Source organism: Metopolophium dirhodum, chromosome 6, assembly GCF_019925205.1.
Source record: "Metopolophium dirhodum isolate CAU chromosome 6, ASM1992520v1, whole genome shotgun sequence".
NCBI classification, from domain to species: domain Eukaryota; kingdom Metazoa; phylum Arthropoda; class Insecta; order Hemiptera; family Aphididae; genus Metopolophium; species Metopolophium dirhodum.
In genome coordinates this window covers 1,266,545-1,280,237 of record NC_083565.1, presented here as the reverse complement: position 1 = coordinate 1,280,237, position 13,693 = coordinate 1,266,545, and the positions used below count along the sequence as shown (strand labels likewise).

General features: G+C 27.7%; 3 protein-coding genes across 6 annotated transcripts; 2 read left to right on the top strand and 1 right to left on the bottom strand.

Moving 5' to 3' along the window:
- Nucleotides 1–6,451: 6,451 nt before the first annotated feature.
- LOC132947301 (solute carrier family 35 member E2A-like) lies at nucleotides 6,452–9,220 on the bottom strand. Of its 4 annotated transcripts, XR_009664886.1 has the most exons (9): nucleotides 8,798–9,204; nucleotides 8,590–8,728; nucleotides 8,407–8,522; nucleotides 7,969–8,101; nucleotides 7,845–7,898; nucleotides 7,582–7,785; nucleotides 7,347–7,509; nucleotides 7,169–7,257; nucleotides 6,697–6,839 (listed from the first exon to the last, which is right to left on the bottom strand). XR_009664886.1 is itself a non-coding variant. In XM_061017556.1 (8 exons), the coding sequence occupies exons 1-7, from the start codon at nucleotides 8,964–8,966 to the stop codon at nucleotides 7,182–7,184; spliced, it is 1,143 nt and encodes a 380-aa protein (XP_060873539.1). In that variant the 5' UTR covers nucleotides 8,967–9,220; the 3' UTR covers nucleotides 6,452–6,839; nucleotides 7,169–7,181. The 4 variants fall into 4 exon arrangements, 3 of the variants coding, with proteins under 3 accessions (XP_060873539.1, XP_060873540.1, XP_060873538.1); XM_061017556.1 differs by having other exon boundaries at nucleotides 6,452–6,839; nucleotides 7,169–7,509; nucleotides 8,798–9,220; XM_061017557.1 differs by lacking the exon at nucleotides 7,169–7,257 and having other exon boundaries at nucleotides 6,452–6,839.
- A 229-nt stretch (nucleotides 9,221–9,449) lies between these two features.
- LOC132947302 (eukaryotic translation initiation factor 6) lies at nucleotides 9,450–12,587 on the top strand. Its single transcript, XM_061017558.1, has 2 exons — nucleotides 9,450–9,589; nucleotides 11,687–12,587. The coding sequence occupies exon 2, from the start codon at nucleotides 11,717–11,719 to the stop codon at nucleotides 12,455–12,457; it is 741 nt and encodes a 246-aa protein (XP_060873541.1). The 5' UTR covers nucleotides 9,450–9,589; nucleotides 11,687–11,716; the 3' UTR covers nucleotides 12,458–12,587.
- On the top strand, nucleotides 9,452–13,636 carry LOC132947303 (DNA replication complex GINS protein SLD5). Its single transcript, XM_061017559.1, has 2 exons — nucleotides 9,452–9,589; nucleotides 12,664–13,636. Exon 2 carries the CDS (start codon nucleotides 12,671–12,673, stop codon nucleotides 13,328–13,330), a length of 660 nt encoding a protein of 219 aa, XP_060873542.1. The 5' UTR covers nucleotides 9,452–9,589; nucleotides 12,664–12,670; the 3' UTR covers nucleotides 13,331–13,636.
- The last annotated feature ends 57 nt before the right edge of the window (nucleotides 13,637–13,693 follow it).

The following is a 13,693-nucleotide window of genomic DNA, read 5'->3' as shown; positions in this document are numbered from 1 at the left end:
AATACAAGATAGATAAATATGGAAATACAAAAATAACATAGGTACATATTATTATTTATATTATAATATATTTTGTTGTACTAACAACGAAAACATTGTTTATTATTATTTGTATTTTTTCTAAATCCGAGTACAAACTATATTAGCCAGTAGGTTGTTAATGATTACAATTTATTGTAAATCCCAAACGTTTTTTTTTGTATAATTTTGTATTAAATATTTGTATACATACAATTATACAAATTTACAATTACACAAGTCGTCGATTTAACGTAAGACAATTGTTTTTTCTTAAACGATAATGAAAAAAAACATGTTAATGTTAACTATTAATGGTTTTGAAAATATTTGTTTTCGTTAAAAATGTTTTTACATTTTTTATCGTTAGATAGGTATAGTTTTTTAATTTTAAAATACCTATAGTCATATAGATTATAGTTCATATAGTGATATAGCCATATAGATATCAGGAATTGTATAGAAGATTGTCTTAGATTGTATTTATAAATAGCAAAATCAATAAATTATGCAAGGAAGTTATGTGTGGCATGTGCACTACTAGGTCTCTATGTTCATTATTTTAAAATATTTTGGTATGGAATTAGGTGTGCAATAGCAAAATATCTTAATTTTAGGCCTTGTGTTTGAGTATTACGATGCATAACAATTTAAAATGGTATTTCGAGAAACTAGCAAATTAAAATTAATATAGGTACCTATTTAAAGTATGACAATCGGAGTGAAATTGGAAGAATGGCTCAGGATACACGCACAATTTATACAATGTGTATCTTATGTCATTGTACGCGGGGGTTTTTAACAATTATGGATCGATGACAGAATTTCGTTAAAACGAAAAAAGACTTGTTTCTTTATTTTTAACAGGCAATTTTTTATAACAGTTTCAAAATTTTTAAGTACGCAGTCGTGCCAGGTTTAATTTACAAGAGCTAAATAATTTTTTCTTATAACTAACTTTAGTAACTTGAAATTTAAACCATAAGTAACCTATATTAGTAGGTATCGCATGCAAAGTATGAAGTTAGCAGTTTAAATTCTTTAAGAATTATTTAACAATCGTGATTTAAAATAAACTATTTGCAAGATATTTAAATAAATAGTCAATCTCAATATAGGTATGTTATAGTAAGTATGCCTAATTTTATTTCCAATATTATTATAACAAGAATCAAATACCATTAGTTATTACCATTTAGTATTATATTCCCAGTTGCCCCCCCCCCCCCCCCACCCATTGGCTTTTATTGGATTGATTATCATAACTATTATTGATAATTTGAATGTTCTAAAAAAACTTAAAAATTCCCCAACAATTCTAAATAGTGCACTAAATTATTTTTATTTTTAATATTAAAGATATAAATTTTAAAAGGTGGATAAGTGGATGTCGCTCTGCTGTACAGTAGGTTACAAGTGGGTCACTGTAATGGATGGTGTTAAATTTGAATTCAATGATATAATATCATTGTATAAGAAAAACGATTCTGAGCGAAAACGGTCAGTCAGCCTATGATTTTACCAAGTATATTTGATGATATTATTGTGAATAAAGTAATTTAAATATAACCTATTTACTCGGAGCCTTGTTTTAAATTTTCAATCTTTAGCCATAAAAGTTAAACATTTTATACATTTTTAACCACAAAATAATTAATAAATTATAAACTTGATAAATGTTGTCAAAATTTGAACTTCAAATGCTTATAAAAAAAAATTGTGCCTATGTAATTTAATATTTTTCAACTGCTATTAGAACGATATATCAGGAGCCTTATATTAAATTTTCACGATTTTTTACCCAACAAATAAAAATTTATTGATATTTATAGAAAAAAAAACTAAAAAAATTGAAAACTGACAATGTCCGTAAACAGCTCAAAAAGAGTCAAAATATTTTCAACATTTTATGGTGTATAGAAAATGCTAATATAAACATTCAGTGAAATTTTCAAGTATCTACAGTCATTCGTTTTTTAATTACAATAAAATAAGAAAATTGTTACATGAGAAATCGAGTAAATATCAAATGTTGTAAAAAAATAAATTTCAGACGCTCATAAAAATTTAATTTAAGTTTCATCTAGACATTTCTTTTTTTGATAAAGGTAGCCAAACTTATGAGTAATCTTATATTACATTTTCAAATCTTAGATTTAAAAAGAAAAATTTTTATGAATTCTCAACTCAAAATAGTCTGTCTGTTTTACAGACAGAACTTTTCATTTGGACAACTTATTTAATGTGAAAATTAACAATTTTTTCTATCCCTAAAGGCTTTTGACTTTAGATCATATATTTATTATAAAAATGATGTACATACATGTGCAAATTTTAAAATTTAAATTTAGAAAAAACTTAAAAATGCAAAAAAAAACATTAAAATTTAAAATCATCAAAAAATTCAATGTAGGTATGTTATAAAATAGGTATCACCACGTAGCTAGATTTGGAAAACAATGCAAAATGAATATAGTTTTCCCAAGCTCAATCATTACTGATCTAATATAAAATATTTCAAAATAAACTTTTAGATTCTGAGCGAAGCGATGAATGTATTGATTCTACAATGATGTGTGTTTTTTTTTGTTTTTTTATTTTTTTTATTTTTTTTTTTATTTTTGTGTCTGTCATCACCTTTTAGGACAGTAAAAGTGCTTGGATTTTCTTCAATAGTAACTTTTCTGATAGGAAAGTGAATCTAGTTGGTACTTTGGGGGGTCAAAAGTAAAAATTTCAGTCACAGTAGTTTTCACAAGCGACGTGAAAAACAAAAGAAAAATTAAGGAAAAACGGGAATTTTTACGCAAAATCTGTTTTCGAGAAAATCGATTTTGGTTTTTGGTGTAACTCTAAAACATTTGTTTTAAATGACCGTAGGGACATGAAATTTTGACTGAATGTTTATATTAGCATTTTCTATACACCATAAAATTTTGATTTAAATCTTAGATTTAAAAAGAAAAATTTTTATGAATTCTCAACTCAAAATAGTCTGTCTGTTTTACAGACAGAACTTTTCATTTGGACAACTTATTTAATGTGAAAATTAACAATTTTTTCTATCCCTAAAGGCTTTTGACTTTAGATCATATATTTATTATAAAAATGATGTACATACATGTGCAAATTTTAAAATTTAAATTTAGAAAAAACTTAAAAATGCAAAAAAAAAACATTAAAATTTAAAATCATCAAAAAATTCAATGTAGGTATGTTATAAAATAGGTATCACCACGTAGCTAGATTTGGAAAACAATGCAAAATGAATATAGTTTTCCCAAGCTCAATCATTACTGATCTAATATAAAATATTTCAAAATAAACTTTTAGATTCTGAGCGAAGCGATGAATGTATTGATTCTACAATGATGTGTGTTTTTTTTTGTTTTTTTATTTTTTTTATTTTTTTTTTTATTTTTGTGTCTGTCATCACCTTTTAGGACAGTAAAAGTGCTTGGATTTTCTTCAATAGTAACTTTTCTGATAGGAAAGTGAATCTAGTTGGTACTTTGGGGGGTCAAAAGTAAAAATTTCAGTCACAGTAGTTTTCACAAGCGACGTGAAAAACAAAAGAAAAATTAAGGAAAAACGGGAATTTTTACGCAAAATCTGTTTTCGAGAAAATCGATTTTGGTTTTTGGTGTAACTCTAAAACATTTGTTTTAAATGACCGTAGGGACATGAAATTTTGACTGAATGTTTATATTAGCATTTTCTATACACCATAAAATTTTGAAAATATTTACTTTATTTTGACTTATTTTGAGCTGTTTACGGCCATTGTCAGTTTTCAATTTTTTTAGTTTTTTGTTTCTATAAATATCAATAAAATTTTATCTGTTGATTAAAAAAGCTTGAAAATTTAATAGAAGGCTCCTAGGTTATTGTATCAAAGGCAGATGAAAAAAATTAAAAATCCTTAGTCAGTTTTTAATTATAAGCATTTAAAGTTCAAATTTTGACAAAATACGGAAAAATCACGAAAAATAGCAAATTATTTTGAGTTGAGAATTCATAAAAATTTTTCTTTTTAAATCTAAGATTTGAAAATGTAATATAAGATTACTCATAAGTTTGGCTACCTTTATCAAAAAAAGAAATGTCTAGATGAAACTTAAATTAAATTTTTATGAGCGTCTGAAATTTATTTTTTTACAACATTTGATATTTACTCGATTTCTCATGTAACAATTTTCTTATTTTATTGTAATTAAAAAACGAATGACTGTAGATACTTGAAAATTTCACTGAATGTTTATATTAGCATTTTCTATACACCATAAAATGTTGAAAATATTTTGACTCTTTTTGAGCTGTTTACGGACATTGTCAGTTTTCAATTTTTTTAGTTTTTTTTTCTATAAATATCAATAAATTTTTATTTGTTGGGTAAAAAATCGTGAAAATTTAATATAAGGCTCCTGATATATCGTTCTAATAGCAGTTGAAAAATATTAAAAATACATAGGCACAATTTTTTTTTATAAGCATTTAAAGTTCAAATTTTGACAACATTTATCAAATTTATAATTTATTAATTATTTTGTGGTTAAAAATGTATATAATGTTTAACTTTTTGGCTAAAGATTGAAAATTTAAAATAAGGCTCCGAGTAAATATGTTATATATAAATTACTTTATTCACAATAATATCATCAAATATACTTGGTAAAATCATAGGCTGACTGACCGTTTTCGCTCAGAATCGTTTTTCTTATACAATGATATTATATCATTGAATTCAAATTTAACACCACCCATTACAGTGACCCACTTGTAACCTACTGTACAGCAGAGCGACATCCACTTATCCACCTTTTTTTTATAGTGATTTTTATTACACTCGATTATGAACGTCAGAACTAAGAACATTGCTTTTATAGATTATGAGATGTAATGGTGGGAATGTCAATCAAGTTTTTACTTTTTTGATAAAAAAATTAAATGTTCATTGATGGCATAGGTACCTACAATAGGTTCAAATTTTAAAGTTTGTATGTTATTCAATGACTGAATAAGTTAGAAATATTTAATTTTATAAATTACCTAAAATTATAAATTCATCGGTTTATTTATTAAAAAAAAAATGTATTTGATAATATAAAATTACATAACAATTAATTCAAATTAACTAAGTTTTAACAAACTATCTACGTATAGCTATATAGGTAATTCATAAATATTTTTACATTCCTTGTCTATATGAAAGAAAACATGTCACAAAAATACTTTATAACTATAATTTATAATAGGATAGTGAGACAAAAAATATAAAAAGGAAAATATTTTGCCCTCCCCTTGACAAATTCCTGCGGATGCTCTTGGAAGGGTTATGAGCATTCAAATTCTTCTGAAACTAATAAAGGACTAAGACTGCAGGATGATACTTTATCGCCTGTTCTTTTTAATTTAACAACGGATAATGGTAGTAAACGGAAGTCATACTTTATTATAGATAGTATGTCTACATTAATGAGAGTAGGCAGATATGTGGGATCAGGAGCGGCTCCAGAGACATGGTTGGTGCCCGGGTCTAAGTTATAATTTTCAGTAAACTACTGATATTATAATAAGTTTTTTTTTGTAATTTTGTTTTTAACAATACATTTTTTGACAATATGGGCTTGGGGGTTGCTGCTGAGTCCCACTTTGATTAGGATTGTCGATAAACGAGGAAAAAATGAAGTATATATGAATATTACTAGAAACATACTAAATTATGAGGATGAGTCAGACTTATAGGAGTTGATTGAATATATTTTCAACAAGTACAGGTTTTTAAATACCTCGGGGTAATGGGCTCAATATAAAAACAGGAACTGCATGCATAACGAAATTAAGCTCCACTTGAAATTAGGAAATGTCAAATGGATGCTACTTTGCCACGTCACACCTGCTAAAGTCCAAATTATTGTCAAGTAAAACCAAGGAAAATCTATTTTTATATATTAAAAACATACCTAAATTTATATAGTACTATTCCACGTAACTCAGACCAGTTGTGTCGTATACTAGTTCGTAAGCGTGTACTACCTGGTTTTGCGTAGTAATTCCAGTTTTTGTTTAATTTTTTTTTGTTTTTCCCGATTACCTATTTTAAAATCTATTTGGAATTTTAAATTTTAACAACTTAAAAGTACCAACTAGGTTAAATTTTCTATCAGAAACCATCCTCAAATTAGAAAATCAAAGCAACTTTTGATTACTTTTCGTGTATACACACAAAATATTAAATAACACACAAGAACATTGCAAAATTAATATACTTCGCTCGGAATCTAAAATATTTATTCACCATTGGCATATATCTAGAAATTTCAAAGGGGAGGAAGGCACATATGAATATACTATAATACATTAAGGGCCACTCTGAATTCACAACTGTTATTCACTAATTACCATATCTTAATAATTGTTAAAAAAAATACAATTTAAATTTTAAATGGGTTTGTTTATTAAGTCATTTTAAAATATTAAATATACCACAAATAATAATTATATACCTTTTTTAAAATATGTTTTTTTAAGGTATGATTTCCTTGGCAGATGGCATATTCAACATATTTTTTGTTTTTGTATTATAATTTTTGTATTATTTCCTGTGTTTGACATGATTAGGCCATACCTTAAGATAAAATAATTTTTTGGTTTGAGTAAAACAAATGAATAAATATGTTTGATATTATAGAAAACTTTGCTATATTTATCTTAATAACAATATAAAATATATAATATAGAAATGTTATAGTATAATAATATTGTTTATACTAAATTGTACGAATTTTGAATGGAGAGGTTAATAGTGTTTTATCAAATTCCTGAAAATGAAAATGGTATTAAAATAAATACAAATATAATATACAAATTAACTAATCACATACAAGTCTACAAAATTAAAAAGTTTAATCAATACATTTATTTTAATTCATAATAGAAGATAAATAACAACTTTATCTGTGTAGAAGCAATTTTATTTTTTTTTATATCATATACCAAAAGCTTTTAATAATTAAATCAAAAAGAATCCTAATCTTCTGAGACTGATAACTTTAATTTTATTTATGTTATCCAAATAATAAAAACGCTACGACACAGATAAAGTGGTTCCCTATGCGTTGTGGAATTTTGGTAATTCTACTATAAATACCGAGGGAGTGGTTCTATCCCGCGCAAAACAGTTTTTTGCTATGTTGTACATTTGTAAGATGGAGACAACGCATGCGGATATCACGTACTCTTAATAATAAAAGGAAAAAAAATGATGGTAATAATCTAATTGTCAATTCATAATAAGTAATATGTAATAAATATTGTTTATTACTCACAATGTTTGACTGGCGAATAATATCATACTGTTTTACTTTATTATATATTACAACTCCTGCAATAACTATGGCAGTACCAAGCCCACTCAAAAGGGTAATAGAATTTCCAAATAAAATAATTGACATCCATATGAGAAATGCCCGTTTGACAGTATTGGCCACACTAAATTGTATTAAATATGAAATTTAAATTTTGAATCTAAAATATAAGACTGAAAATTAAATTACTTATTACCTATAAGTTACTGGACTTATATAATCCATAAGAACATATGCTGTAATACTTTGAAAATGGAAAAACACTCCATTTAATATAAACATCAGTAAAAGATATAAACTAGTATTAGAAACTGCATATTTGATGTCAACCAATACTAATGACACAGGAATTTGAATAATAATTGAAGCTAAACTTGTATAATATTGTAATTCAGCCGGTCTTAAATATAAAAACATTTAATTATAATGTATTTGAATTTTAAATTATTTTATACTTACGTATATTTGAATTTATCACCACTAATCAACATTTTTGAGTAAACATTTTGTAAGCTAAAGAAAAATGTAATCATATAGTATTAAGAATATTTGAATAAAAAAAAAACATTAAAAATATCATTACCACTCAGTAAAGTTGGTTGCAAGAGCAGCTATAAACCCTGGTAGGTTAAATGAAATTTCATTTGAAGAACATAATGCCAGGCCAACCATTATAGGAACTAAAGATAGACTTACCAAAATACTAGTTTGTTCTCCTAAAATAAAAATAATTTATCAATTTAATCAATCATATTTGTAGCTAAAAAAAACGTTCTAATTTTTAAGAGTATTTTTTTGTATAATTTTTACTATGAGGATTATATATTTTTTTACTCATCGTACAATTTTTAATTATTTTATTGGTGACTTATTATTTCTAAGTACCAGATAAAATGCTTGTTACATTTAATATTTATAAATAAACACTATATCTATATAACATGTAAAACAAAGATAATTGATACTGTTTTGCACTTTCCTTAACATTATACTATGTATATTAATACCATTTTCACCTTACCTAATAATAATTTTGAAATAAATACAGTAAATATTGGAGCTGAACTTTTAATTGTTTCTGTAAAACTTACTGCTACATAATTTAATGAAATAAGTCCTAAAAGTACTGTAATAAATCTGTAAGAAAAAAAATCAACCGTTATGATTCATGGAAATATATTTACATATGTACAAATAAAATTACCGTGTACAACCAACTAAGCACATATGGATGTAAAAGTTTGGTGGTCTTTTGGATCGATGTGTTGGTTGTTTGTACATTCCACATGGTAAATACAGTTGAACAAAGCCACATATAGTTGTCATGATCATTTGAGATGCTCCTGAATCACATAAAAATCAAAAATTGAACATTTATTACACTCAATGTCGTGCATGATAATTATATTTACCCAGTACTGTAGGATCTCCATTTAGATAGGAAAGGATGTACTTGTTCAAAAATAATGTACATCCACTGAAGAAATACCACAAGACCAAGAATGCGATGGCCCTGAACGAGTGTAAACCATCTTCCATTCGTTTTTCAGCAACGGTGACAGATTTGGGCAGCTGAGTCATAAATGTCAGTTTTGTATCACATTAATACAACAACAATAAAATTAAAACAAACTATCTAAAACTAGTAACTACATGGTAAGAAAATATGTCGGTAACTATTAGTTGGTAAGGAAAATGTCAATGAGTAAAATGTATTCAAGAAGTTTTTTTTTTATCGTATATTAGACACGTCACAAATAAACGATACCTATTTCAAAAAATGTTTTTAGCTCATCTCTTTGAATCTTATCTTATCATTCCTAACGATACCATATCGTTTTGTATACAAATCAGAACATAGAACCGTAAATACTAAATAGGTACCGGACCAAGAGTTATGTATGCGCCACGGATTAATGATGGTATATCTTGTTATATGCTTCAACAGTAAAACATGTTAAACCATGGTATATGCGTTAGTATCAGAGGTTTATCTTCTCTACATCGTGGTTAGTATCAATTGGAATGTAAACAATTTATACATAACCGTGGTTTTTAGGTTAAAAGTAAGTAGGAACTCTACAAAACAACAACTAACAAGTAACAAGTAGAACAAAGTAGCGACTAGCGAGTTCAAAGCCAAGTTACAGGCAGGCTAACAGGCAACAAATTCATTTGTTTTTGAAAAAAGTATAAGTAAACAAGTAAGTATATTTAACTATTTAAGTATATAATATATTGTAAAGTTACTTTTTTGATATCTTGAAATACGTGTGCTACCGTGCTGTTTGCACTAGAGTAAGTTGTGATGAGTTCATGTAAACGCAAATGCATGTGACAAGCGGTTATGCTCATTGAATATGGTTTTAAGAATAAATTTAAACTAGTTTATAATAAAAAGCCGGAGATGACGCCAATTATTGACAGCAAGTTCTCGCTTCCCTAATTTTGGCGAGTCAGTGTAAAGTTTATGTAAATGTTAATACCACTGAATAGTCGAATACAAACAATTTTCATTGACACTCTAAGGGCCATTCTTACAATGTCCAGTATAGTGTTGGTTAACGCTAACCGACCGATAACAGATTTTATTACCGGTAGAATTTGACCAGTTAAGTGTCAGTTAACTTTAACCGTAAATTGTAAGAACAGCCCTTAGTTAATAATGTGTTTATAGTTTTTTTTTTTATACAATTTCCCCTCTAATTTATTAACTTTCAGATTAAAATATTTATTTAATATTGTATTGACTATTCTAAGACTAACTATTGTATCCTAATTTCTTAATGATAAATGGTGAACATATTAAATTTTAAGTATTTAAAATTGTTATAAAGTCTTGACTAAAATGTACAATAAGTTAATCATAATTTAGTTCTTGATACAGTTAATGACTTATTTGATTTATTGTGGTATATTTATATTTTTCAAGATTATTATCTCATTACAACAATCAATATTATGTATAATTGCCATGTATTATTTTATGTAATATAAAAATTATGTGATAAATGAATTTGTTAATCTTTAGTAAAATGCCATAAAATGTTAGGTACATATTTTGTGATTGTATGTTAAATTAAAGTAGTTTTTAAGTATAAACTGTAACTAAAGGTGATTAGGTATCATATAATTTGAATTATCATAGATTTTTATGTAATACTTAAACAGAGTAATGTTTTTCATGTGAATTAGTCTAAAATCTAAATGTTTATCAATTATGTAATAATGCAATTTTATCAAAATTATGTCAGATTCACATGAAAAAATTCTGTAAGCCATATGATAGGATTAACACGTTAAATGCCATGCGGCCGCCGGCGGTCATTTGTAAATCTCAAATTTTTTGCTTTTGTGACCGTTGGCAGCCACAATTGATCATTACTACCACGTCACATGACCATCGGTGGCCGTAAATGAATATGGTTTTATATTATTAACTTTTCTATGGTGCTACAATAATGCATCAAAAAAGCGCCGTGGCGTAGCGCGAATCATTAAAATTTATTTTAATGTAATAAATATATTTTTAAAAAAATTTTGGAGCTTTTCCGTTAATTCACTACCACCACTTTTTTCGGTTTCTCAAAGTTGCAGTGATTACGCGTGTATCGGCACTCGTCGCTCCGCTCCGCAAATCGAAAATATCCCCCGACTTGCTATGCAACACCACCTCAAGTTGGTCACAGGTTGACCACCGTATATCCACTCTTAATAACTATACCTTCATTTTACAACGACTATTCAATTTAAATAGTGGTATATGTATAATACGTATTAAGAGTGGATATACGACGGTTACCCTGTGACCAACTTGAGGTGGAGCTGCACAGCAAGTCGGGGGATATTTTCGATTTGCAGAGCGGAGCGACGAGTGCCGATACACGTGTAATCACGGCAGCAACTTTGAACTTCCATAACTTTAATAATACCATTGAGAGATCTTGGAGCAAAATAAAATCATGGAATAATAAACAGTGGGATACCTACCTACCGATTATTATTCACTACGGAAAAACCAAAAAAAAAAACAGTGGTAGTGAATTAACGGAAAAGGTCCAATTTTTTTATATTTTTAAACTTTTTAAATAAATAGTTTACTATACAAATTTGGAATGACACTGAAAAATATACTTGGCGTACAGATGATGCATAATCGTGTAACAACCGGAGGCTGCATGGCACTTCACGTGTTAAAAAGAAAATGTTACATAATATTATTATCTATATTGATACTTACATGTGAAAAAATATTATTATGTTTGTTCCTATTTGTGATACATTCCAATTTTTGTATACAGGATTAGTTGGGAATATATTATAATACAATAATGGCAGTCCGAGCACAGTTTGAAAACAACAACGAAATAGGGGTATTCAGCAAGCTGACAAATTCCTATTGTTTGGTTGGAATTGGTGCTTCGGAAACATTTTACAGTGTATTTGAATCAGAATTATCTGATATCATACCTGTTATCCATGCATCTGTTGCTGGATGTCGCATTGTTGGCCGTATGACGGTAGGCAACAAAAATGGGTTACTATTACCCAATTCTACTACAGACACTGAATTGCAACACATACGCAATTCGTTGCCCGACAATGTCAAGGTACAGCGTGTGGAAGAACGTTTATCTGCTCTTGGAAATGTAATGGTGTGCAATGATTATGTAGCACTAGTTCATCCTGATTTAGATAAGGATACAGAAGAGATACTTTCAGATACTTTAAATGTTGAAGTATACAGACAAACCGTGGCGTCCAACTGCCTAGTAGGTTCATACTGTGCTATATCTAATCAAGGAGGATTAGTACATCCTAAAACCACGGTGGAAGACCTTGACGAATTGTCTGGTCTGATTCAAGTTCCACTTGTAGCTGGAACAGTAAACCGTGGTTCAGACGTCGTGGGAGCTGGTATGGTTGTGAATGATTGGTGTGCTGTTTGTGGTACAGATACTACATCAACAGAAATTTCTGTCATTGATAGTATATTTAAATTAGATCCAGACGGTGTACACAAAATGAAAAAACTTAAAGGTCCACTTATCGATAGTATCAAAGCTTCATAATTATTAATAATTATAAAATACACTCTATGTTTATACTATTTATATTGTCAATGTACTTTAATAATTATAAAAAAAAAATGTTGTCTTTGTTTTAATCTACTATAATAAATACACAAAATATTAAACAGCATATTATTATTAGTTATTACTTGTTTATATTCATTAAGTGTTTTTCACCCAGTGATCTATATCCATTTTTATTTTAGAACTATTATGGACATTGATATCCGTGATTTGATAGACGAAGAAGATGATGATAATCAAGAAGAAATGACTGCCCAGAAGGTATTACAAATTGTTGAACGGGCTTGGCTTAATGAAAAATTTAGTCCAGAAATACTGCCACATCAGACAGATTATGTTGATTGTTTGCTAGAACAAATCAAGGGAATGGAAGGAAATCTTGCCAAATTATCTAAAACTGATCCAAAAGTGGACTTGCACAAACTTGAACTAGAACGCATTAAATTTGTTATAACTAGCTACTTGCGAACTAGGTTGAAGAAAATAGAAAGTTTTTGTGTGAGTGTGCTTGAAGAAGAGGCCACTCGTTCTGAAGAGGATGCGTATTTATCACCTGCGGAGCTTAAATTTGCTAAAGAATTTGCTCTGAATGCCGACAATCATTTTGACACCATACTCCGGCATATGCCTCATCTATACAACAAATTGGATAGAAATAAAAAAATTATCGAGCCCAATTTAAATAGTTTTGTGTTTTTAAAATGTAACAAGCACATAGATAGTGTTATTATAAAAAACACATTAGAAGGCCAGGAAGAAGAAATTGTATTAGAAGATGGTTCTCAGCATTTGATGCCTTATAGTTCAGTTGCTGAATTTGTGAAAAAGGGTACTGTTCAATTGATCTAAACTATTTGATAAAAATTAAACATTCACTCTTCATCCTATTTAATACTAATAATTCATGTTAAATTATCAATTCAAAAATACATTGAATATGCCACCCATAATGATTTGATATATTAAAATTATGTAAATGTAATATACGCTTGAAATAAACAGATATCAAAACATTCAAAAGTATAATATTCTATTATTCCATTCAGTATTAAGATATATTTCTCTATAGTTGTATGCGATATATATCAAATTAAATTATTCCTTACAAGTAAATTTTTGGTCTAATAAAAATATTTATTCTAAGCTTTTACTATATATTCGTTGTTTTTTCTGAATACGACTGATAATTAGCACAAAAAAAAAATTTTAAAG

Bases quoted from the DNA above. Each gene is read 5' to 3' on its own strand.
- LOC132947301 (XM_061017556.1), bottom strand. From the start codon at position 8,966: ATGACTCAGCTGCCCAAATCTGTCACCGTTGCTGAAAAACGAATGGAA. The intron at 8,523-8,589 runs GTAATTTTATTT...TTTTTCTTACAG, and splicing joins TGCTTAGTTGGTTGTACACG to ATTTATTACAGTACTTTTAG. The intron at 7,899-7,968 runs GTAATGATATTT...ATTTTTCTTTAG, and splicing joins GCAACCAACTTTACTGAGTG to CTTACAAAATGTTTACTCAA.
- LOC132947302 (XM_061017558.1), top strand. From the start codon at position 11,717: ATGGCAGTCCGAGCACAGTTTGAAAACAACAACGAAATAGGGGTATTC.
- LOC132947303 (XM_061017559.1), top strand. From the start codon at position 12,671: ATGGACATTGATATCCGTGATTTGATAGACGAAGAAGATGATGATAAT.